General features: G+C 34.7%; 1 protein-coding gene across 1 annotated transcript in view; it reads left to right on the forward strand.

The window, feature by feature from the left end:
- Window positions 1-23830, forward strand: part of SLC12A1 (solute carrier family 12 member 1) — a 126477-nt gene that overhangs the window by 94831 nt on the left and 7816 nt on the right. The window contains exons 21-24 of the mRNA XM_051980599.1: window positions 4931-5074; window positions 11295-11426; window positions 11663-11774; window positions 13568-13654. Of these exons, the coding sequence (XP_051836559.1) occupies window positions 4931-5074; window positions 11295-11426; window positions 11663-11774; window positions 13568-13654 (475 nt within the window). The remainder of the gene's footprint in view (window positions 1-4930; window positions 5075-11294; window positions 11427-11662; window positions 11775-13567; window positions 13655-23830) is intronic.

The raw sequence follows: 23830 nt of genomic DNA on the forward strand, positions 1-23830 counted from the left end.
GTCTGGAGGGAGGATTAGAACAGAGATTTCCCTGACCCCAGTCCCATCCTGATATCCACTATATATACCATATACCTGCTTCTGTAAAATGAAGGGGTTGGACAAGATATCTTTTGAGGTCCCTTCTAGTCTCCACTACTAACACAGAGGATTTGAGTGAAAGAAGGCTACAAGGTAAGTCAGAGCCAGTTCTGTCTCTTTGGCCTGGCATTTTGCAATCTGCTCTGTCCTGGGTGGCTATTCCTACAAAGCACTCAGTCAAAGAGTTGGAACAGAGCCCAGGTCTTCAGTCAGCCTGCCGACTCCATTACAAAGGCAGGTCTTTTCTCCCTTGCCCGGACTAGAGGAGAAAGTGTAAGACATTTAGTGGCTGAATCACAGGGTGCGCTGGGGCTGGGCCAACAAAGAAATTCTCAGGGCAGCCCCCTTCCCACCCCATTATTCAGAAGAAGCTGGCTCTGTTCAGATTCTTGCAGCATCCTTGTTAACCCACAAGTGACCTGCCCCCCAAATCCAGTAAACCAAGACAGCTTCCTCTCCAGTTTCATTGTACGGACAGTGTGCCATTAGCCAGAACACTAATGAAAATATCTGTGCACAGCCCATATGTGTCTACATCTATCTGTGTGGTCTTAAAAATATAAAAGTCAGAGGCTGTAGCTCTGGAGGAATTAACTGTGTTATACCAGGTGCCCAAGGATATCCCTGCTTATTTAATAATGAAGAAATGGAAATCAATCGACCAAAATTAAAATAATCCCAGTGAGGATCTCATGGGATTACACTGTTCTGAAAATCCTCCAATTTTAATTGTATAATAAAAACCAGTTCTGGAATTTGCATGTATGCTGCTGATGGCCTGTATAAGAACATCTTTCTTCAAGCACTTTTCATACTGAAGACACTTTTAATTTTTCCTGCAGAGCAGAATATTGGATTACTAATAAATGGTCATGAAACCCTGTAACATCTACCCAATGAGAGGGCATTGGGGCTATGATTTCAATCATGTCTGACTCTTTGTGACCTCATTTGGAGTTTTTTAGGGCAGATCCTATAATGGTTTGCTAGTTCCTTCTCCAGCTCATTTGAAAGATGAGGAAACTAAGGCAAACAGGGTGAAGTGACTTGCCCAAGGTCACACAGATAATAAATATTTGAGGTAAGATTTAAACTCAGGTTCTTACTGTCTCCTGACTCAATGCTCTGTCACTGCCCTTTGCGGATACTACAATGAGAGAACGTAGACAAGAGCAAAAAGGATAGGTTGCAAGTGATACAGAGGAAGATAGAGGAAAGAAAGTATCTTACACAGGAAAAAAAAAAAAACTATATAGGGCAACTATATTGGGGATTTGCCTCAAGGTACTGGATTTAAACTAATGACCAGACTTGATATATGAATAGGATACTCACATATGGTATATAGGATAGAAAATTGACATATGGATAGAAAATCTCTCTTATCAAAAAAAAAAAAAAAAAAAGACTATTTTGCAACTTATGGTCTTAATGGATTGACTAGAATCCTGAGAGTTTATATTTCTGGAGCAGAGTCACACAATCACTATCAGAAGTTGAATTTGAACTCAGGTTTTCCTGACTCAGAGGCCAGCTCTTTAACCACCATGTCATGCTGCCTAGAATTTAGAGTATTGATTGCACCTGAAGGCCTTTTGTAGCATATTTTAAAAAAACAGAACTTACTTAGGACCAAGATCCCTTCACTCCAATCTCCCACTCCTCAACTGAGAATACCTTTTGTGTCATTTGTCACAAGTACAAAAATCACTAGGTCTAGTTCTGATCATATAGGAATGGTAAAACTTACCCATAGTCACGTAATCATTATCAAGGTTTAAGAATCATGAACCCCAATGTAATACTTTTATGAGAACAGCTCACAGCTGATCTTTGACACCACCAATCTTGTTTTTCTGATTTCATTGGCTACTGATCTCAAGGACCTTCTGCACATTGGGGAAATCATATGAACGATTTGACCTTAAATCTAATGTCATTACCAAAAGATTAATAGTTAAGTACTGGGAAAATGCCAGCAAATTTAGTGGAATTGTAGAATATACTCATTTGGGAGATTTGACCATTTTGGAAGTTAATTAGTACATAATTGATAAATCATGAGAACACACAGCCTCTCTCCCTAGGGAAAAAAAAGCCAACCACATCAACAAGACTGACATTTAAACATACTGGATAATAGTATTTTCTAAGAACAATGCTAGGAATTTTTGTTCATTCCTCCATAACATTTCTAGGTTTATTGATAGTAGTCTTTCTATTTCTTTAGGACCTCCATGAAACTCCCACAATAATACTTTTTCAGAAGTGATAAACTGTATCAACTTAAAATAAGTATTAGCTTCACCAAATTTGGAAAGGTTTATCATAAGATGGTTAATCATGAAGTAATGATTTTTGGGGTTCCAGCAACTCATGAGGCATGAAGGAATTGTGTTCTGCATATGTAAAGGGAGCACCATACTGATGAAATAATAGTTCTCTGGTTCTTTTGAAATAAGACATATTGAAATATATATTTTTTCTTCAAAAAGAGTAAAAAACCAAAATCTGAAGAAAATAGTCAGATCTTTATATCTAAATCCCCTCTGTGTACTAGGCACTAGGGTAAGTGCTAAGGCTACTTTTAAGAATCTCAATGTTATCAGGAAGACAATAAGCACACAGATAAGTATCTATAATACACATGCAAGAATCACACAAAATTTTTGTTTGTTCTTCACTCTTGAAGAGGGCCATGACATCAGGAAGGGGATACCATGACATGCAAATGATTTGGATTTAAGTGAGGGAGGCCTGGGTAAGGAGATGATGTGTTACTGAAAAGGAAGGGACAGACAAAAGAAATATGATTGGATAGAGTCAACTAGATCTTACAACCAATTAGTCATCTGGGGAGAGGGAAAGTACAGTCAAGAATGAGTGATTGAATGAAAGGATGGCAGTACTCTGAACAGAAAGAGGGAGACTCACCAGAGAGGTGATGGGCATTGTAAATGTCCAATAGATAGTAAGTAAGGGGCTAGACTAGGGCTGGTTATGCAGATTTGTATAGAAATGATTATTGAAATCATGGGAACAATTGGGGAAATAACAAGAAGAGGAGGGTCTTCGATAGGGACCTGGGATATATGCATGATGATCTAACAAAGGAGATAGAGACGAATGGTCATATGAGTAGAAGCAGAACCAAGAGAATGGATCCCAGAGAAGATGATAGACAACCATTTCAAATCTCGTATTTGCTGTTGTGTTCAGTCGAGTCTGACTCTTTATGGCCCTGTTTGGGGTTTTCTTAGCAAAGATGCTAAAGTGGTTTATTTACCATTTCCTTTTCCAGCTTATTTTACAGAAGGGGAAAAGTAAGGCAAACCAAATTAGGTGACTTGCCCAGAGGCACAGAGTGGTAAACTAAGCCTGGATTTGAACTCAGGAAGAGGTTTTTTCCTCACTCCAGGCCCAGCACCATCTCCATTGCACTAATCATATATAAAACCTAAGAAAAATGAAGATTTAGAAAAGGTCACTGAATATGGCAATTAAGAGATCATGGATAACTTTGAAGCAAGTTATTTAAGTTGAATGATGAAATCAAAAGACTTGTTTCCCTTTCCCTTTTATTTCCAAAGAGAAAGGAGAATATGAGTATATATATCAGTCACCATCACAGACTATTTCACTCTCAGAAGGCGTCAAATGATGGATTTTTTTTTTTTCCTTTAGTGGTAAATTTTTGCCTATGGCAACTATAATTTATTATTTAGCTTGATGAGCTTTAATTGTTGCATTTGGATTTCAATTTAATCCAGCAGTTAATGACTGTTTACTGTGTGCCTGGCATACTTCTATGAATTTATTGCTTTGTATACCATATCTTTGTCCAGATATTTTCACAAGTACTATAGTCACTCACACTGATACCTCAGATTTGGAATTTTTATGCAGATTAAAAAGAATTACTCACTTTTCCAAGAAATCTATATTTTTCCTCATAATGTGAACAACCATTACTCTAATCTCAATATTAATTTCTTAATACTGTTCATTGTGTATGTTTTTACACTACTTTGAAATGATCAGAAAATGATATATTTTTGCTGTGTGTGTATATGTGTGCATACACGCACATTCACACATTGAAAGATACTATCTTTCCCTAACTTATTCAATGCCTCCACAATATAGACACAGAAAACCCATAGTTAAGGATATAAATGAATCAAAGCAATTCAGGTCATCTAAATTTTATCTAGAGAAATCCAATTCCTGTGTATATAGATAAAAAATATGTACATACAGACATATATAGACATATATCCATAAACACACATATGAAAGGTAAGGTGACCCAGTAAGTAAAGGCCTTGAAATTAGGAAGACTTGGATCCAATTATGCCTCTGACAATTAATAACTAATCATGGATATTTTCAGTCATGTCTTTGGGATCCCATTTTGGGTTTTTCTTGGTAAAGCTATTGGAGTGGTTTGCCATTTCCTTCTCTAGTCCATTTTACAGATGAGGAAACTGAGGCAAACAGTTAAGTGACTTGCCCAGGGTCACATAGTTAATTAGTACCTGAGATCAGGTTTGAACTAGGAAGGTAAGTCTTCCTGACTCCAGAACTGGCACTCTATCCACTGTGCCACCTAACTGATTATGGAAATATACATATACACATACATACAACATATATATACACATATAGATAGCGATATATACATACATATACATATGTGTATGTGGTGTGTATATATATGTATACAGAGAGTGAAAGAAAAATATAAAATTACCTCATTTTCATAGATTTCATAAAAGTATCATTGCAAACTCTGATTCTCAGCTAAACAAATGAATAATTTGCTACTGGCTTTGTTTTCTATTAACAGATGAATTAGAAAAATTAGAACAAGAGAGACTGGCATTAGAAGCCACAATTAAAGATAATGAGAGTGAAGAAGGAAGTAGAGGGATCCGGGGACTGTTCAAAAAGGCGGGGAAGCTGAATATCACCAAGCAAGTTCCCAAAAAAGGTAAGCTTTAAAATCTCCCGTTTCCTTACCCTAAAAAGAATAACAGTTTCACTGCTAAACTATTGCAATCTTTTAGCTGAATTTCAAAAATCAGGCCATCTGCAAGTTTTTACTGACCTCTATGTGCAGGAAGGATGATGAGAGGGGATCAGAAGGCTCAAGGGCCAGCAGGTGGATCAAGGGTATAAAGAGGAAAATTGGTCTCAGAAGTCTGGAGATTGGTGGTCTCCACAGAGAATCTGGTGAGGAGTTAGAAGTAAATCCCCTCAGGGACTTTACATAATAAAGAGATGATTTAGATTGAGAACCAGACACCTGAGTTCCCAGGGATCCATTGACTATTAGAGCTGGAAGCAGCCCAAGAGAAGTAACTGAAAGGTAGGAAGGCCACCCAGCTCAGAGGCAAAGTGATTGGCTCGAGGTTAAGGTAGCCAGTTCTTTGCTGAAGTAGGATTAAAACCAGGTCTCTTGACTCCCAATCAAGACTCCTCTACACTGCAGCACTGCCTGCCTAGGTTTAGGAATGTGAAATGAAGGAGTATCGATTGACTGAGAAAAAGGGAGATGGAGAGAAATTTACAAACACAAAGAATAGGGACACAGCATGTTGTACAAAAAGCACTGAGATTCTGCGTCAGAGAACCTGACTCTTCTGCTCCTCATCTCTGAGCAACTATGAGGGACTAGGAAAATGAAAATTCAACAATTCATAAAGCCCTATCATCCTCATTCTTAAATAATTCCTTGGACATCAACCATGATTTCACAGGTATTTATTATTAAAGATATTAAATCACTCTTATATGTAATAAGATTTTTACTAGACCTATGATTTTTTATTTATGGAATGCTTAGTAAAGCAACTGCTTTTCCCACTGTTAATTGGAACCAATTCTGAAATCTACTCTATTAGAACCCTAAATTGCTCAATGACTTGTCCACAGCCATGCAGCCAGTATGTGTTACACTTAAACCCAGTTTTTCCTTACCCTGAGACTACATCTCTAGTTACTATACCCAATTGTCCCTCATATAATAACAAAGCAATGAAATCATAACTATAGAACCCTGGAAAATTTTATATCTACATATACTTTTAAATTTACTAAATACATTACAATTAATCATGGTAGTCTTGGATTAACAACATATGATTTAATAAACCTGGTTTCATTTTATAAAAAGAAAGATTCACATAGTTCATCCTTTATACTAGTTCTCCATAAACGCAGCTGAGAAATTTAGAAAGGTTTGTAGTGGCCTCTGCTGGTATAAAAATGTTAAAGCTTGAACATGTATTTTTAAAAGAAAACTAAGGAAATTTTTTGGAAATAGTTGGAGGGAGGGATAGTGCTGAATGTATACTATAAGCATTTACTGGTTATTAATTAGATCAGGAAAAGATAATGTCTCTCTAGATGTTCCCATAATCATATCAGAATTTAAAAATTGGGATTGCACCAGTTTCTACTTTGCATGATTAATTTGCACCTGAGATACTCAAGTCTGGAGTTTTAAAGTAATCATCTAATTGAACAGGATGTTAAAAGAGAAAGACAGAGAGACAGATAGATAGATGGAATTCTCTCTCTCTTTATTTTTAATATTTATATTTTCCCCACTACAGTAATGGTGTGAAATCTCTGAGTGTGGCATAGGACTTTCTTACCCAATCACAGGGGAAGCCAGGAGCTGCCAATATAACTCTTGTATCTGTAAGAAACAGAAAGGATCCTGAAAGCAAAAACCAGCTGGGTTATGGAGATACACAATCATTTGCTGGTTTCTATTCCTTCCCTATATCCTAATACTTGGCTATCCAGGAAGAGTGGTCATTATTTTAAAGTTAATTATTTATAAAGATTCTATAGTGTTTTCAAATGGTGAGATTAGAATCTGATATTTTATTGATTGATTGATTTTAAAATTATCTGCTATATCAATTTCAATTCAATTGAACTAACATTTACTCAGCACTTATTCTGTTCAAGACATTGTGCTAGCCACTAGGGATACAAAGAAGAAATAGCCTCAACTGGGGAGGAAGAGAGAGATATAAGACTTTCATTTGGTAAAAGTAGAGATTTCCTTCATCTAGATTAGAGAAGGCTTTTTTGGGGTGGAGTGGCACCTGAAGATGGTAGATAAAAGGCAGCAACCCATTCAAAAATCTCCCATCATTTTCCCCCAAGCAACTTTAAAATAATATCCTTTGTGCCTTGGTCTTCCTTGCCATTGTAGAAGCTTTTTATGGACAAGTTCTTTTTTTATTGTTTGATTTTTTTTCTTAGCCTATTTCTTAACTTTTCACTTAAATATTCACCTAGAGGTGGGGAGGCACCATACAAAGCTGTAGACCAAAACACAAACTCAGAAGCTGAAAACAGCTAAAACAAAAACCTCAAAAAAAAAAATTCTAATTGGACACAAGCCCAACAAGAATTCCTGAAAAGTTAAACGAAAAAGATAAGAATGATAAAGGAAAATTGGGGAAAGAAATTAAATTGATGAAAGAGGAAAAGGAATATGTGAGGAAAGGGGGAAGGAAGAGCTAGAGTAAGGGAAATTATCTCATATAAAAGAAGAATGCAAAGAATTTTTACAATGGAAGAGAAAATATGAGGGTTGGCAATGCTTAAACCTCAATCTCATTAGAATTGGTTCAAAAAGAATATACGTGTACCCATACACATACACATATCCTCACTCAAGTATAGAAATAGATCTCACACAATAATTTGATGAAGATGGAAGGGTATAAAAGAAATGACAAAGGGGGAGTAATAAATGGGAAGGCAGATTAAATGAAGCAGTAGTCAAAAACAAAACAGACTTTGGAGGAAGGAAGGACAATATGAAAAACAAGACATACAGCCAGAAGAAAATAAGATAAAGGGAAATACAGTTAATAATCATAACTGTGAATGCGAATGGGATGAGCTCATCCATAAAACCGAAGTGAATAGTAGAATGGTTTAGAAACAAGAATTCATCAAAATGTAGTTTTAAAAAGATGCCATTTAAAATAGAAAGACATAGATAGAGTCCAAATAAAGAGATGAGCAAAATTTATTATGCTTCAGCTGAAATTAAAAAGGCCCCTAACCTGTCATGGTAGTAATCATGACATCAGAGAAAGTAAAATCAAAATAGACCTAATTAAAAGAGAGAATCAGAGAAACCACATTTTGATCAAAAGGACCATAGACTATAAACTAATAACAACAACAACAAATTACATTAAGTTCTCTAATAAAGTTCTCTTTTCTTAAATATATAGGTAACTAAAGGCAAAGTTATTTAAAAAATAAGAGCTACTCCCCAATTGATAAATTGTCAAGGGATATGAAGAAGTAATTTTTAGAAGAAGATATCAAAGCTATCTATAGTCATATGAATAAATGCTCTAAAATGCTCTAAATCACTATTAATTGGAGAAGGCTCATAAAAACAACTCTGAGATACAATCTCACATCTGTCAGAATGGTTAATATGACAGGGTTCATGACTTTCAAGTTTGCTGTCCTTTCCCTTGTATCTCACTGATTTTTCCTGGATACACTTCTCTCCTAAGAGGTAAAATATCTAATTTCCTTCTCTATCAATAAAAAGAAGTCATGTTAACAAATATATATATATATATATATATCCTTCTTAAAACACAAGCTGTTATGTGATCCAGAAAGGCAAAGAATCAAAATTTAAAAGGGCGTATAATGCCATATCAAGTAAATAATATTTAGCATGTGAAACACATGCTTGTGTTAGTTGTTTGGTAGTTTTTCTGGGCCATAAGATCAGGGCTAATTCTTCCCTCAGTTATTCATAGATATATTCCCTGGACTGCAACAGATTTGCATGTAGTAAGACCAGACCACAGAATTTCAGAATTGGAAGAGATTTTGACATCCATCTAATCCAAAGGTTCTTAACCTGGATAGATTTCAAAAGATCTATGAACAATGGTTGAGAAAAAAATTGCATTTTAATTCTCACTAACTTCTAACTAAAATTTAGTATTTACTCCCATTATTTAAAAACATTATTCTAAGAAAATGCCCATAGTTTTTGTTAAACAGTCCAAGGAGTCTAGGATACCAAAAAAAAGGTTTTCAGCTTCTGAACTAGTCAAACCTGGGGATTCTGTAAAAGAATTCAGAATACAAATTGCTGTACAAGGGCTGTCTTTGTGCAAAGCTCTTTAAATGTAAACTCTGTGTGTGCATGTAATTCATTTAGTAATTTAAACATTCAGTATTGTTTCTTGACACTGAAAGCAAGCCTCAGACCATTTTGTTTATAAATGTTTTTTCTCTCTCATGGGTCCAATCAAGTCTAGGGAAATTGAAACTGCATAGAAACAGATAATTGCTTTACAATTCTCAATTCCAAAATATGGCAATCCTGAAAAATATTACAAAGAATTTTTGAAACCTGTTAGATCAGAGATAAACCTCAGAAAAGGATGTCAGCTCTATTTAAATACTGCCCTAAGAATTTTTTAAAATATAATAATAAAGTCACAATATTTAAAGAAAACTAAAAATTTGAAGTTATATACAAATTAAGGTACAGTGTGACCAAGTTCATATTTGCATATGGGATCAAAGAGTCCTATCTATATATTATTGTCTCTCTGTTTGCAATTTTACTGTCAAAGTTAAGTTGTTACTGTTTAAAAAAAAAAAACAAAAACTAAGTTTTGAAACATTTTAAAACAATGTAAATTTGGTATTTTCATGTTTTTAAAAATTATTTTATTGAAAAATCAATGGAAGGAAATTCATTAGAATATAAGAATAATTGCTTCAATAAACTGGTTTTAGTATCTATTTTTCTTTTATGTTATTTAAATGACATGAACAAATCATAATGATAAAAAAAGAAAGTGTGTGCAAAGCTAAAGAAATCTATTTAATAGGTGCCTTTAGAAAGTTAGTTTAGACCTTTATAAATCAAAGTTTTCAGGTTTGTTTGGGGAAGGATTTGAATTTTTTTCAGATGCTTACAAATTGTAAACTATTGTTCAATTCATCAACAAATATTTATGAAAAGCATTTTCTCTGTGTGAAGACAAAGACAAAAATGAAACAGTCTGTGCCCTCACGAAGCTTATATTCTGTTGAAGAAAGCAATCGCATTAATGAAAAGCCAATGGTAATGCTTTTGCAGATTTTTTTTGCAGGCACATACTCAATGCATGCCTAAAATGTACATTTATAAATATAACAAAATAAATACAAGATAACTTTTGAGGAGAGGAAATCAGTAGCTGGGTGGGAATCAAGCAAAGATTTGTGTACAAGGTGGAGCATGAGCTGAACTTTGAATTAAACTAGAAATCCTAAAATGTAGATATAAAAAGGGAGTTAACAGTTTTTTTTTTTTTGAGTTAACAGTTTTAAAGCACCCTCAAACATCCCATCCATAACCAATCTTGTCCAAATGGCTCTCACTGTCTTCAATAAGAAAGTTCCTTTTATAAACAGAAGTTGCTTTTATTTTGAAAGTTTATGTTGTGAATTCTTTTGAATCTTTAAAGCCCATGCAATTCTAATTTCTATATCTAGTATTTAATTCCTTAAGGAAAGGGTGGTCAAAATCACTCGTAGGGAATGGAAATAATAGGACTTTTAAAAGCAGTGGAGGAGACATAGAGCCAAGATAGTAGAGGGGCTTTGTAAAACCACATTTTCATGTGAAAACATTTAGAAAACATTTATACATCCTATAACTATAAAATTCTAAATATATTGTCATGCATTACATATTTAAGGATTTCCTTAACATCTTTTACTTTTTAGGTAAATTAGAAAGATTAGTATCCTCAAGTAAATTTACATCTGAAATTTGGAAATTGTATTGGAGGTTTTGTGGTTGTTTAGGATTTCTAAACTACTATAATAAATTGGTCATATTATTAGAATTGCCATATGACTAAACAACAATTCCCTATGAGGCACAAGATCAAGGACAGAAAAACATCCAATAATAAAATGAGTGATTCTTTGGCCAGTCCTAAATTTTCATTCAAAAGTAAAAAGTGATATTAATCATTATGCAAATAGAAAAAAAGAGAAAATAAAATCCATTGTTTATCTATCTAATTTTTCTAAATTTAAGCCTTCCTGTCACCAGGAAGAAAAAGATCTGTTTTAGTCAACTAATTTAATGGAAATGTACTTGTTACCATTTTCAAATTTGTCTTTTTTCATTTCAGACAGTGGCATTAACACAATCCAATCAATGCACGTGGGGGAGTTCAATCAGAGACTGGTGGAAGCCAGCACTCAATTTAAAAAGAAGCAAGGCAAAGGCACCATTGATGTTTGGTGGTTGTTTGATGATGGAGGTAAGTGATGCTAAAAAGTACAGTAGAGAACAAAATTTCTCTACTGACAAATTTAGCATAATGTCTGGGAAACATATGATAATGTTAGCAGATGAAGCATGAAATTTCCATATTTTCCAAAGATTTAAAAAAAAATAGTGCTATAAATGTAGGGCTGAATAAAGTAATTGAGTTGTTCTCTTTCACTTACACATTCATTCATCTTAACAATCATGATAAACTTTTTCCCCCTCCAGGGTTAACACTCCTAATCCCTTATATCCTGACTCTCAGGAAAAAATGGAAAGACTGCAAATTAAGGATTTATGTTGGAGGCAAGATAAACCGTATTGAAGAAGAAAAAATGGCGTATGTATTGGCAATTTCTGTCATTTAAAATAAGATATGTGGTTTATACTCATATTATTTAACAGCTCCTATTAAAATATCTTTTAAAAAGCCTTTCATGTATAATTGAAGTGAAAAACAAGCCATTCTGATAAAATTAAAATTTATTTTCTTTCCCATAATTCATTATTCAAGTCAACTGGGGAATACATCAACTTTATTTTGCCAATCTCCATATTCCCCTCACTGGAAGAGTTAAATGCTTTTAAAACAATACTCTTTCTACTGTTGGCAAAGAATCCTCTCTTCTAGGCTTGAATGGGAATATCATTACTTTTCTTTAATGTTTATTTGGTTTTATCTAATTACTTATTCAAAAGATAGAGACTCTAAAGTTATGCCTACATTTGCATGATAAAAGAGAAAATACAAGTGTTGACTTCAGTTTTATGGATGCTTCTGGTTAATCTACTAACTAACCTTCAAGTCTTAGTATTGCAATTGAGTATTTTTATTCTTAAAAAGGTGGAGGTACCCTGGCATGGATTCTGTCAATACAAAGTTATTATTAAATAAAATAAAATTAAAATTAAAAAAAAAGGTGGAGGTATATACCTTTATGATTATTACTACAATTCTCTAAGTGGTGCTATGTACCTTATAATCATAAAGCACCATAATCTTTTTTTTTAATAGCTTTTTATTTACAAGATATGTGCATGGGTAATTTTTCAGCTTTGACAATTGCAAGACCTTTTGTTCCAACTTTTCCCCTCTTTCCTCCCACCCCTTCCCACAGATATCAGGTTGACCAATACATGTTAAACATGTTAAAGTATAAATTAAATACCATATATGTATACATGTCCAAACAGTTATTTTGCTGTACAAAAAGAATCGGACTTTGAAATTGTACAATTAGCCTGTGAAGGAAACGAAAAATGCAGGTGGACAAAAATAGAGGGATTGGGAATTCTATGTAGTGGTTCTTAGTCATCTCCCAGAGTTCTTTCGCTGAATGTAGCTGGTTCAATTCATTACTGCTCTATTGGAACTGATTTGGTTCATCTCATTGCTGAGGATGGCCACATCCATCAGAATTGATCATCATATAATATTATTGTTGAAGTATATAATGATCTCCTGATCCTGCTCATTTCACTCAGCATCAGTTCATGTAAGTCTCTCCAGGTCTTTCTGTTGGTCATTTCTTGCAGAACAATAATATTCCATAATATTCATATACCACAATTTATTTAGCCATTCTCCAATTGATGGGCATCCACTCAGTTTCCAGTTTCTAACCACTACAAAGAGGGCTGTCCCAAACATTCTTAAAGCACCATAATCTTAGAAGAATTGGAATTTTAGGTGATATAAAGGACAATGGATAAAGGCACATTAGGCCTAAAGTAGACTATAGAACAATACCAATATTGACTTACATGCAAAAATTGACATAAAAGGCAGCTTCAAGACTGTCCAGAAAATGGACTAAGCTCCATCGTATGGCATAAGTGATGAATAATATGTAGATTGACAGAATGTTCTACTGATATTTTCTAGGTCTAGTTTTTGTATTTTACAAGTTTTTCTTGGGCTTTATTGAAATAATTTTAGCCCAAACTTAATATATCCATCAAGTGTTGTAATGAAAATCAAATATCAACTAAAATCTTTTAAATAAATTAGTTTGCTTGAGAAGCTAAATTGAAGTGAAACATGATTGCTTTGATATCTTAACTCAAACACAAATATTGTTTGATTGAGAGCAGTTAAATATTAGTGATGAAATGTTCTTTCTTGTGTTTTAGGATGGCTTCACTTTTGAGCAAATTTAGGATAAAATTTGCAGATATCCATATCATTGGTGACATCAATATTAAACCAAACAAAGAAAGGTATGAAACATTTATCAAAATCCATTATTTACCTCCACAGTAATCTCTTATTCTCTTTTATGCTCGTTATCAAAGAGTGAGAAAGCTAGGCTTTTACCACCGTCAGTTTCTGGTATCATAGAACTCAGAAGGGCCTAAAATAATAATGAACACAAAACTATCCAATAAAATATTATATAGATTCAGGGCTTCTTAAACTTTTTCCACTCATGACCCCTTTTAGCCTGAGAAATTTCTAAGTGATCCTGGGTATATATGTAAGTAAAATAAATATACAAATCAAACATTTACTGATAATAAATCATAATTTTGTGACCCCCAACATTCAGTTATGAGACCCCATATGGCATTATAAACCACAATTTAAGAATCTGGAGAAGGCTACTTTCAAAAGATCTGTAAAATTTGTATAATGAAGTTCAAAAAAAATTCAACCAACATTTTGGAGTTGTTGTTCATGTTTCTTTCTGAGTTCTCTCTTCAAAGAAAATGGTCATAGAGTCAGACAGCTTCACTGAATAGATAATGATATTGATGATGATGAGATGGATAAATAGATATTCTTGTGCTTATAATTGGGGAGCATTGGTGAACAACTTGGGGAAATGGACTTTTACATGGTACAGAGCATAAATTTACTTGGGAGTAAGCCATTCAGATACAGCCCAGCACATTTATATTCCCTAGAGTTATTATTGCCCTTTGTTTTTTTTTCTAATCTATGACCTATGACTGATTTATAAATTCCCATTGTGGGTGTGACCAATAATAAAATGACAATTTATTAAAATTCCAAGATTCTATTTTATTATCAAAGCTACAACCCCACTAAATTCTTGGTGATTTGTGACTAGTACAACCAGTTGTTTTCTTTTAAGAGGGAACTAAACCAGGAGTTTCATCAGTATGGGGGACTCCCAGTGAGGGATCTCCCTCTTCCAGTGAACATAACCATTTCTTCTGGGATTCACAGACTCTGAGACTCGCATGAGGCACTGGGCATCCTTGCACAGGATCATAGAGCCAGGATGTGTAAGAACCAAGATGGCCCAAACTCTGAGCCCTGCGCTCTCCACTCTGCCACACCAGCTCTGTGTAACTGTACTATTAGCCAATTCAAATGGCTTTATAACAAAACCCATGCCCTAATTTGATAAGAAAGTTATTTGAGATACAATTGTCCAAGTCATTCTGCTGTCATGCTTGCATTTTATGCCAGGCATAAATGCTTTACTTTTATAATGCTTTACTTTTATAAATTCTACAATTACTACACGTTCCTAATCAAAATGAGCCTTTTTGCAATTCTCTTTGGAAAATAGAATTAACATGCCTACATGAACTGGACTCTAGTATAATTCTCTCTGGTGGCCTTCAGGATTTTCATTTAATTGAAGAATAGATGAATTTCAATTCACCTTAAGCCCTTTCCTCTTAGTATGTTTTTTTTTTTTTTTAATATAATCAAATAAGCTTGAAGCTTCTGGGATGGGTGGGTCAGTTTCAAAGCTACTTTGAGGTGCCAATTCACTTAGAGGATCTGTATAATAAAGTAGGCTGCTAGGCAGGGATGAATTGAGGGAATGTAACTCAATCCTAGCCTCCAAAATACTTTCCCGTGTGATTGGAATTCCTTAAAGAAATTCAGATGTAACCTATTTAGAGCCAGCCAGTAGGATTTCTCTAGGTTTTCAAAGACAAAACCAGGTCAAAAAATATATAGTTTATCAAGTGTTCATTTCCCCAGCATAAGTCCTCTGAAACGGAGTCATCTTATTGTGAAAACCCACTTCCAAGAGCCACTAGAGGATCCAGAACAGCTACAGGACAAAGGGTACAGCCTAAGAATATGCCATGGGTAGAGTTAGGTTTCAGCTTGGCCGGCTAGGCCACTTTCCACGGTCAAAGCTGTCTCCCAGATCATTACTGCTCCTCCTTAAAAGCTTCAGAGAAAATGGTCCAACACATGCCTGAAGCAAGATTTCTCTCCACATCATCCCTTACATCCAGCCTCTCATTGAAGGCCTCCACTGAGAGAAACTCCCGTTCTTCATACAAGCTGCATGTTTTATTTTTATTATTGCTGTTTGGGCATTTCAGATGCATCCAACTGTTTTTGCCCCCTTTGAGGTTTTCTTGATAAAGACATTAAAGTGGTTTTGCCATTTCTTTCTCTATCTTATTTTACAGATGAGGAAACTAGATAACTAGAGTTAAGTGACTTGACCAAAGTTACCCAGCTAGTGAGTGTCTGAGGCCAGATCTGAACTCTGGAAGATTAGTCTTCTTGATTGCAGGCCTGGAGCTCTATCCACTGTGCCATCTCTCTGTCTTCATATGTTTTACCTTTAGAGAACTCTAAATTTTAGGAACGTGTTCCTTATTACAAGTAACATCACTAGGAGATGAAACTCGCAAAAGGTCAATAAACAAATTAACAATGAAAAGTATTTATAAAGATTTTTGTAGCAAACTTTTGTCATCAGGGACAATGGAGCTATCACATTTGGTCACAGATATATTGCTACATAAGAAAAAAGAAATGGTCCTGAAGAAATATATATGGCAAAAGCTGCATAAAAATAAAAATATACATAAAGAAGTTGGATTAGAAGCAACACAATTTTAAGAGCGCTGAAGAATTGCTTCTCAAAGTTTCTGAAGGAGATGCCGCCAAAATCATGACGTGGAAAGGGGAAAAACGTAGACCTTTATAACAACAACAAAAAGCAACAGAAAATATCAATAATTATAGACTTGTCTGCCTATTCCCATCTATACAAAGTTTTTTTTTTTTTTTTATGAGAGTAATATACATACTGGCCTTACCTATTTTGAGCAAGAAAGTTGTGGTCATAACTGGGGAGGTTTGGGTTAACTTTCCCCCAAGATGGATTGATCTGGACCCAGCTACAAACCCTGTGGACATAAAAGCAGTTTTTAGGACTTTGAAGAAGAGCTTCTGAAACCACAGGGAACCTCTTTGCTGACTACTTTTAACCTTCTTGCTGGTAGCTTTTATCTACTTTTATCCTTTGGACTGCTTTTAGTCACCTATAGAAATGCTTTTTTCCCCCAGAAATATTTGAATATGTTGCTCCAGTTGCAGGGTAGTGACCCAGATAGAAAGGAACAAGCAGGTTTTCCTAAATGACCTTCTTTATCATATTTTTAATCACACAATTGATTGAAAGGTATAGAAAATATGATTCCACTGCTTTTGTTTTGAAGAAAAAAACCACTTTTTAATAGAACAAAACACTACCTTAAAGACTTTCTTCCAACAAGATATCAAGATTCCTTGAATGAGATATCAACAGAAATAACTTTGTTCATTGTCCCTCTGGTTATAATTATCAGGCAAGACATATGCTTGCCAAAGGTATTTTCTATTGCTGAGGATATACACAATAGAGTTCAAATGGAAAAGGACTGTCCCTTTTTTAAAATAGTATTTTCCCACAGTTTTAGCATTCATTTAACAAGAATTTGAGATCTGAATTTTTCTCCTTGTCTCCCTCCTCACTTTTCCCCTTATCCTAAAATAGTAGGCAATTTGATATAGGTTATATATGGACTATTGTGTAAAACATATTTCCAAATTAGTCACAGTTGGGAAAGAAGAAACAGATCAAAAGAAAAAACGCACAACAAAGAACAAAGAAAGTGAAAAAGTACACTTTACTCTCCATTTCAAGTCCACTAGTTCTTTACCTGGTTGTGGATAGCATTTTCATTCACAAGTCCTTTATACTTGTCTTGGATCATTGTGTTGCTGAGAAGAGCTGAGTCATTCGTAGTTGATCTGTTGCTGACACTGTGTGATCCTGGCTTTGCTCTTATCATTTTTATCACTTCATGCAAGTCTTTTGAGGTTTTGCTAAAATCAGCCTGGCCGTTTCTTATTGCATAATAATTGCTTGTTCAGCCATCCCCCAATTGATGTGCATCCCCTTAATTTCCAGTATTTTGCTCCCATGAAAAGGGATAATATAAATATTTTTTGAACCTGTAAGTTCTTTTCCCTTTTTATGATCTCTGGGATACAGAACTAGTATTGTTGGATTACAGGATACGTATTTTGGTTGCCCTTTGGGCATAGTTCCAAATTTATATCCAGAATGATTGGATCACAACTCCACCAACAGTGCATTAGCATCCCAATTTTGCCACATTTTCCAACATTTTTCATTTTCCTTTTTTTTTTTTTTTGGAGGGGGGTCATATTAGCTAATCCAATAGGTGTAAGGAGGTATCTCAGAGTTGTTTTTATTTGTATTTCTCTAATTAATTTTTACACAATTACATATAAATATGAAAATAGATCCAGGAAAGACAGTGTCAGAATCATTAGACTACCTGAAAGCCATAATCAAAGGAGGAGCTGAACAGCAGTTCAAGAAATTATCAAGGAAAACTGCTCCAATATCCTGTAAACAAAGGGCAAAATAGGCATTGAAAGAACACACTGATCACCTCAGGAAAAAGATCACAAAATTAAAAATTCCAAGGAACTATTGTTAAGGAAAAATACTGCAAATGGTCAGAAAATAGTTTTGATTTCTTCATCTGAAAACTGACTTCATATTCTTTGACTATTTAGCAATGGAGAATGGCATGTACTCTCATAAACTTGACTTAGTTCTGTATATATTTGAGAAATGAGGACTTTATGAGAGAGACACTTGCTATAAAAATTGTTTCCCAGCTTTCTGCTTTCCTTCTAATCTTGGTTGCATTGGTTTTTTTGGTGCAAAAGCTTTTTAATTTAATACAACCAAAATTGTCTGTTTTACAGTTTGTAATGCTCTCTCTTGTTTGGTCATGAATCTTTACCTCACTTCTCCTATAAGTATTTGGATGTTATGTCACTTGGTATATATATGTTTAGTATTGATATTATTTCGTTGTCTATTGTACCTTTTAGCAAATAGTTTCCTTCCTTATCTCTTTTCATTGGGTTTATTTTTGCCTTTATTTGTCTGAGATCAAGATTACTACCCCTGCTTTTTTTGACTTCAGCTAAAGCATAATAAATTTTACTCTAGCTTCTTACTTTTACTCTGTCTCTTTGCCTCAAGTATGTTTCTTAGAAATAACATGTAGGATTCTAGTTTTTGATCTACTCTGCTATTCATTTCATTTTTATGGGAGATTTCATCCCATTCATATTCAAAATTATGATTACTAATTATGTATTTCCCTCCATCCTCTTTTTCCTTTTTTGTCCTCTATCTTCTTTCACACTTTCCATTCTTAAAAGTGGAAATCTTGTCTACTATCTCTTCTAGTCTCTATCTCTTCTGTCAGTCCTATATTCCAAATCTCTGCTTTATTTAATCTCTCTTCCTACTTTCCTGTTAGATAGAATAAATTTCTATATATAAGCAATTATATATTATTCTCTCTTTGGATCAATATGGATGAGAATAAAATTCAAGCAATACTCATCATCCATCCTCCCATCTCTTCTTCACCATTATAATAGTCCTTTCACACTTTTTCATGTGAAATAATTTTTAATTTTGTGATATTTTTCCTGAGGTGATCAGTGTGTTCTTTAATGTTGCACTTGCGAGGTCCTATATGATTCTGATTGTGATTCCCCAATATATGAATTATTTTTTTCTGACCATTTGCAGTATTTTTCCTTAACAATAGTTCCTTGGAATTTTTAATTTTGTGATCTTTTCCCTGAGGTGATCAGTGTGTTCTTTCAATGCCTATTTTGCCCTTTGTTTACAGGATATTGGAGCAGTTTTCCTTGATAATTTCTTGAACTGCTGTCCAGCTCCTCCTTTGACCTGTGGGTCACCTGTGGGCCACCCTGGCTATTAATGCATTTTTTTAATGCAGTGATGTTGCCTTGAGGCCCACAGGGACCCCTTGTGTCTGATGCTGTATTGGTGTGGTGGAGGGGCAGTGGCTGGTACTATTGAAGGCTGGAAGAATCTGGCAGCTTACTTGATGCTGAGCTGGGGGCCTCGTGGTGGGACTGGCTAGTGGGACACTTCTGTGTTTCCCTGAGGCTATACTGAAGCATGGGGTTGTCCAGCCTCTAGAGGATGTCTGTTTCCCCAGGGCTGTGTGTGCTGAAGCATGTGAGGATTCTCAGAGCTAGAATTTGCTGGTTCCCCTGGCTAAACTAAGGCATATGGGGGTGCTTGGCAGGATCTCCCATTACTTTACTGAGGTGGGGCTTGCTGTTGGTGTGCTGGGACACTTCCTGTCCTGTACTGCACTCCCCTTTTACCCAAGTGAGACAGACCTTTCTGGCCAATCTTCCAAGTTTCTTGGGCTAAAAAACTATTTCATCCCATCTTTTTGCGAGTTCTGCTATTCTAGGATTTGTTTGGAGGCACTATTTTATGTTTATTTGGAGGCAAATATGGGAGAGTTATGGTGATTTACTGGTTACACAATTATTTCAGGTCCTGAAAATTAAAAAGAGATTCCTCCTCCAGATGCTTCTGCTTGTGAACAGCATGGTACTGATTGTCAATACAATCTAAACACTTCAGAGCCGCCTAAATGAAATCCATGATTATTCAAAAGATAGTAACCTAACTATTCACTCAGGAAAAATAACTGTATGAATGAAGAATGGCTATTCTTCAAATTATGATATATCATTGAAGTGATATCCCATAGAAGTTATCCATAAATAAATATGTCATGGACAGATCTGCAAAAACAGATGCATGGACAATGCACCAGCTATAGAACAGCAACAGATCAGATTGCCTTGAGAAATTGCATACTTCTTTCAGTGACCTCAAACTTCTCCCTGAAATAATAGCCCGTCTCCTGAACACCAATATTTAGGTAATATTATAGAGCAACAAGCCATAACTATTACTGTCTTCAAAGAAGTAAGGTTGAAGATCACTCAAAGGGCAATGATGAAGTATATATTAGATCTAAACAGGATAAAATACAAGGAATAATGCAGTAGAAATAAATAAAGAATGCCATCAGAGAAATGCATGGCTGGCAAAAATGATTAATCATATAATTAAAATGAAGAGAACGCAAGCAATGGATAGCTCATGTGTTCCACTAGAACCTGTATCATGTCAAGATAATGAAAAGAAAGCCTCAAGTATATTCAATGGAATCTCTTTGACAACCTGCTGGGAGGATCTTGAAAAGAGTCACACAGGAAAGGCAGGCAAGGATGGATTGCAATATGAATCACTGGAGGAAATACTCACTTCCAAGAGATCATTTGATCCATACCATCTATATCTGTATGTGTGTAACTAGCTGAAATCTACCTTTCCAACTTCCACCCAATCGACTTGGATGAAGCAAAATAAATCTGCTTTCTTTTCAGCAGTACAATCCTTTAAGCATTTTAAGAAAGTAAATCATCTTTCCATTGCATCACATTGTCTCCACTTGATATAGCATATCAGCCAGTCAATAAGCATGTGCTGGCTCTGTGCTAAGCATTGGGGAAGCAAAAACGAGCCAAAGGCAAACCCTACCTATGTTCATGGAACTAACAGTCTAATGGAAGAGACAATATGCAAATGGCAATGTATAAACAATACAGAATAAATTGAAAATAATCCACATAATCCACAAGATGTACATACATTTAAGGGGAATCTGGAAGACTCCTTGTAGAATGTAAGATTTTATGTGGAAATTGAAAAAATTCAGGGATGCCAGGAGGCAAAGATGCAGATGGAGAAAATTCCAAGAAAACAATATACCTGTAGACAGTTACAAGAACAAAGATGCAGTACGATGACTTGATGTCCTTTTCATCAGCAGTTGCTCTAAAAAACACCAAAAAATTATACCATGTTATTTTGGCATAGAAAGTCCCTACCTCTAGTTACCATCTTCCAAGGATCAGGACTGTTTAGTAGCTACTGACTTGGGAATATGCCTCTTCCCTCATCTCTACTTTACCCTTCCTTCCAATGGATGACTCCAGTCTGAGTGAAATTAAATTTACTGTATATGATGAGACTTTCTATAGTGGTCCAAGCCATTTACCTATAGATAATTACAGGAAGAAAGACATAGTTTGATTAGTTTAGGAAATTAAACCTTAATGTGCTTCCAGTTTACTTGTTCGACTAAAGTAGAAAGTGTGAGCACAGTTCTGGCATTTACACTGTATTTATACTTATCCTAGCTATGAAAGATTAGAATGGATGGATGGATGACAAAATTATTGAACCAAGAGAAACTGAGACATTCAAGTAGTTAAATTTGATTCTTTTACAATATGGAATGAATTGAGTCATAGGCCATCTTCAGATGAGAATCAGAGAAAATTAGAAGTAATTAAGCAGAGAAATTTAGTTTAACAGTGATGGTAAGGTAGTTATCAGCAGAATCTTGTGCATTACCTAAGAAGAAAAGAAATCTTGATGTGAGAACCCAAGAAGGAAAATTATGTAATTATCATAAAAGTTTTGTTACCTGTCATATTAGTTGAATTACTTGAGCCAGGGGAGGGGAGAAAGGAAAGAATGGTTATCAGATAATCCTCCCCCCATCCTTCCCAAAAAAACCCTAGGTTAAATAAGAATTATACTTAACAATGGAATATCTTACCATACAAGATTGCCATAAAGAGCAATTAGAAAGTTCCTTAATTACGGTAATCAGGCTTAAAAAGGAACCCAGGGTAACTGAGCTGAATAGAAAAATATAAGGACTGTTAACATTTTTACCTGTCATTTACCAAAGAACATGGAAATTTTTCTGCTTTGTAGCTCTAAGAAAAAACTTACTTGCTCAGTCTAAATTTATGCCCCATTTTAAAAGAAAGCAATTCACCTGTTAGTGGGTAGATGCTATTAACTAATTAACAAGTTCCTATGTAATAACAACAACAAAAACCCTACCCAACTAAATTAATTTAAATAATACTTTAAATTTTTGAAATATCACAGATTTATACCTGGATGGATCCTTACAGGTACTTACTTTACAGATGAGGAAACTAAGATGTTAAAACAGAGCTTAAATGAGTTGTCCAAGATTGCAATGGAAGTAAAAATCCAGTACCCATTACAACTTGACTATGTTGCCTCCATCCTTCAAAACAATGTGGGTAAAACGGATGATAAAGGGGAAAACTGAAGGCAAGACCCGTAAATGACTTAACCCCATAAGTCAATGGTAGGACTAGAACTCTTGACTCCTGGCCCACTTATCTGAAGGCAGCTTGTGGCACAATGGATAGAGAACTGGCCAACAATCAAAAAGACAAATATAACTTCAGCCTCAAGACACTTCCTAATTGTGTGACCCCGAGCAAGTCATTTAAGTCCAATTTCCTCAATTATAAAAAGATCATTTCCTTCTAGAATTGTTGTGAGAATTAAATAAGGTAATATTTGTAAGGTACCATGGAGCAGATACCTAATAAAGCTTGTTTCCTTCCTTCCTAGTTCAGTATTCTTTCCATTATACTATGCTATCTCTTGAAGTCTTTTTAGGAAATGGTTATAGGCAGGTATATAAAAGCCACTACTCGGTGGTATTTCCTATCAGTTTCACACCTGCCATGCTGTTACACATAACTCTAAATGGTACTATGTAATAGAAATTGTGATAATGGATCATATCAGCCCTTAACATTTCTGACAAAAGTACACATGGGTGAGTTCACTTTTCTCCCTTTTCATTTTTTCCTAAAATCAATATCTATCTCTGACCCTCCAGCTAAAAAATCAGACTAATTATTTTATGCTTTTAATTTATTGATTCATTAACCCATGTTTATAATAATTTCCCTAGATTCTAAATTTTATTATTTCCTAAGAGTTTTGTTCAGCCATCTGATTTCACTTACAAACCTAGAAAACTGCTTGAGCCCTGAAGAGTTCAAGACTAGTTCTCCAGCTAGTATATATTACCCTGACTTTCATTTCAGAAAGTTTCTAAGTTTCACTTCTGAATTTGTTAATTAAAATTGAACTACATTTTATAGATAAGACCAAAATGAGGCGTGGTTTTTTTTTTTTTTTAAGGCAGAGGGGAATTGAAAATTGAAGCAATGTAAAATACATTTAATGTTTTATGTTACAGTTTTTGAAGTTTTGTTTTGTTATTATTGGGGAAATAGATTTACTTTAATATTTTTATGAAAGACAAAATAATACTTTAAAATATATTTTAAATATTATATTTATATACATATAACTG

Source organism: Antechinus flavipes, chromosome 2 (genome assembly GCF_016432865.1).
Source record: "Antechinus flavipes isolate AdamAnt ecotype Samford, QLD, Australia chromosome 2, AdamAnt_v2, whole genome shotgun sequence".
Taxonomy (NCBI): Eukaryota; Metazoa; Chordata; class Mammalia; order Dasyuromorphia; family Dasyuridae; genus Antechinus; species Antechinus flavipes.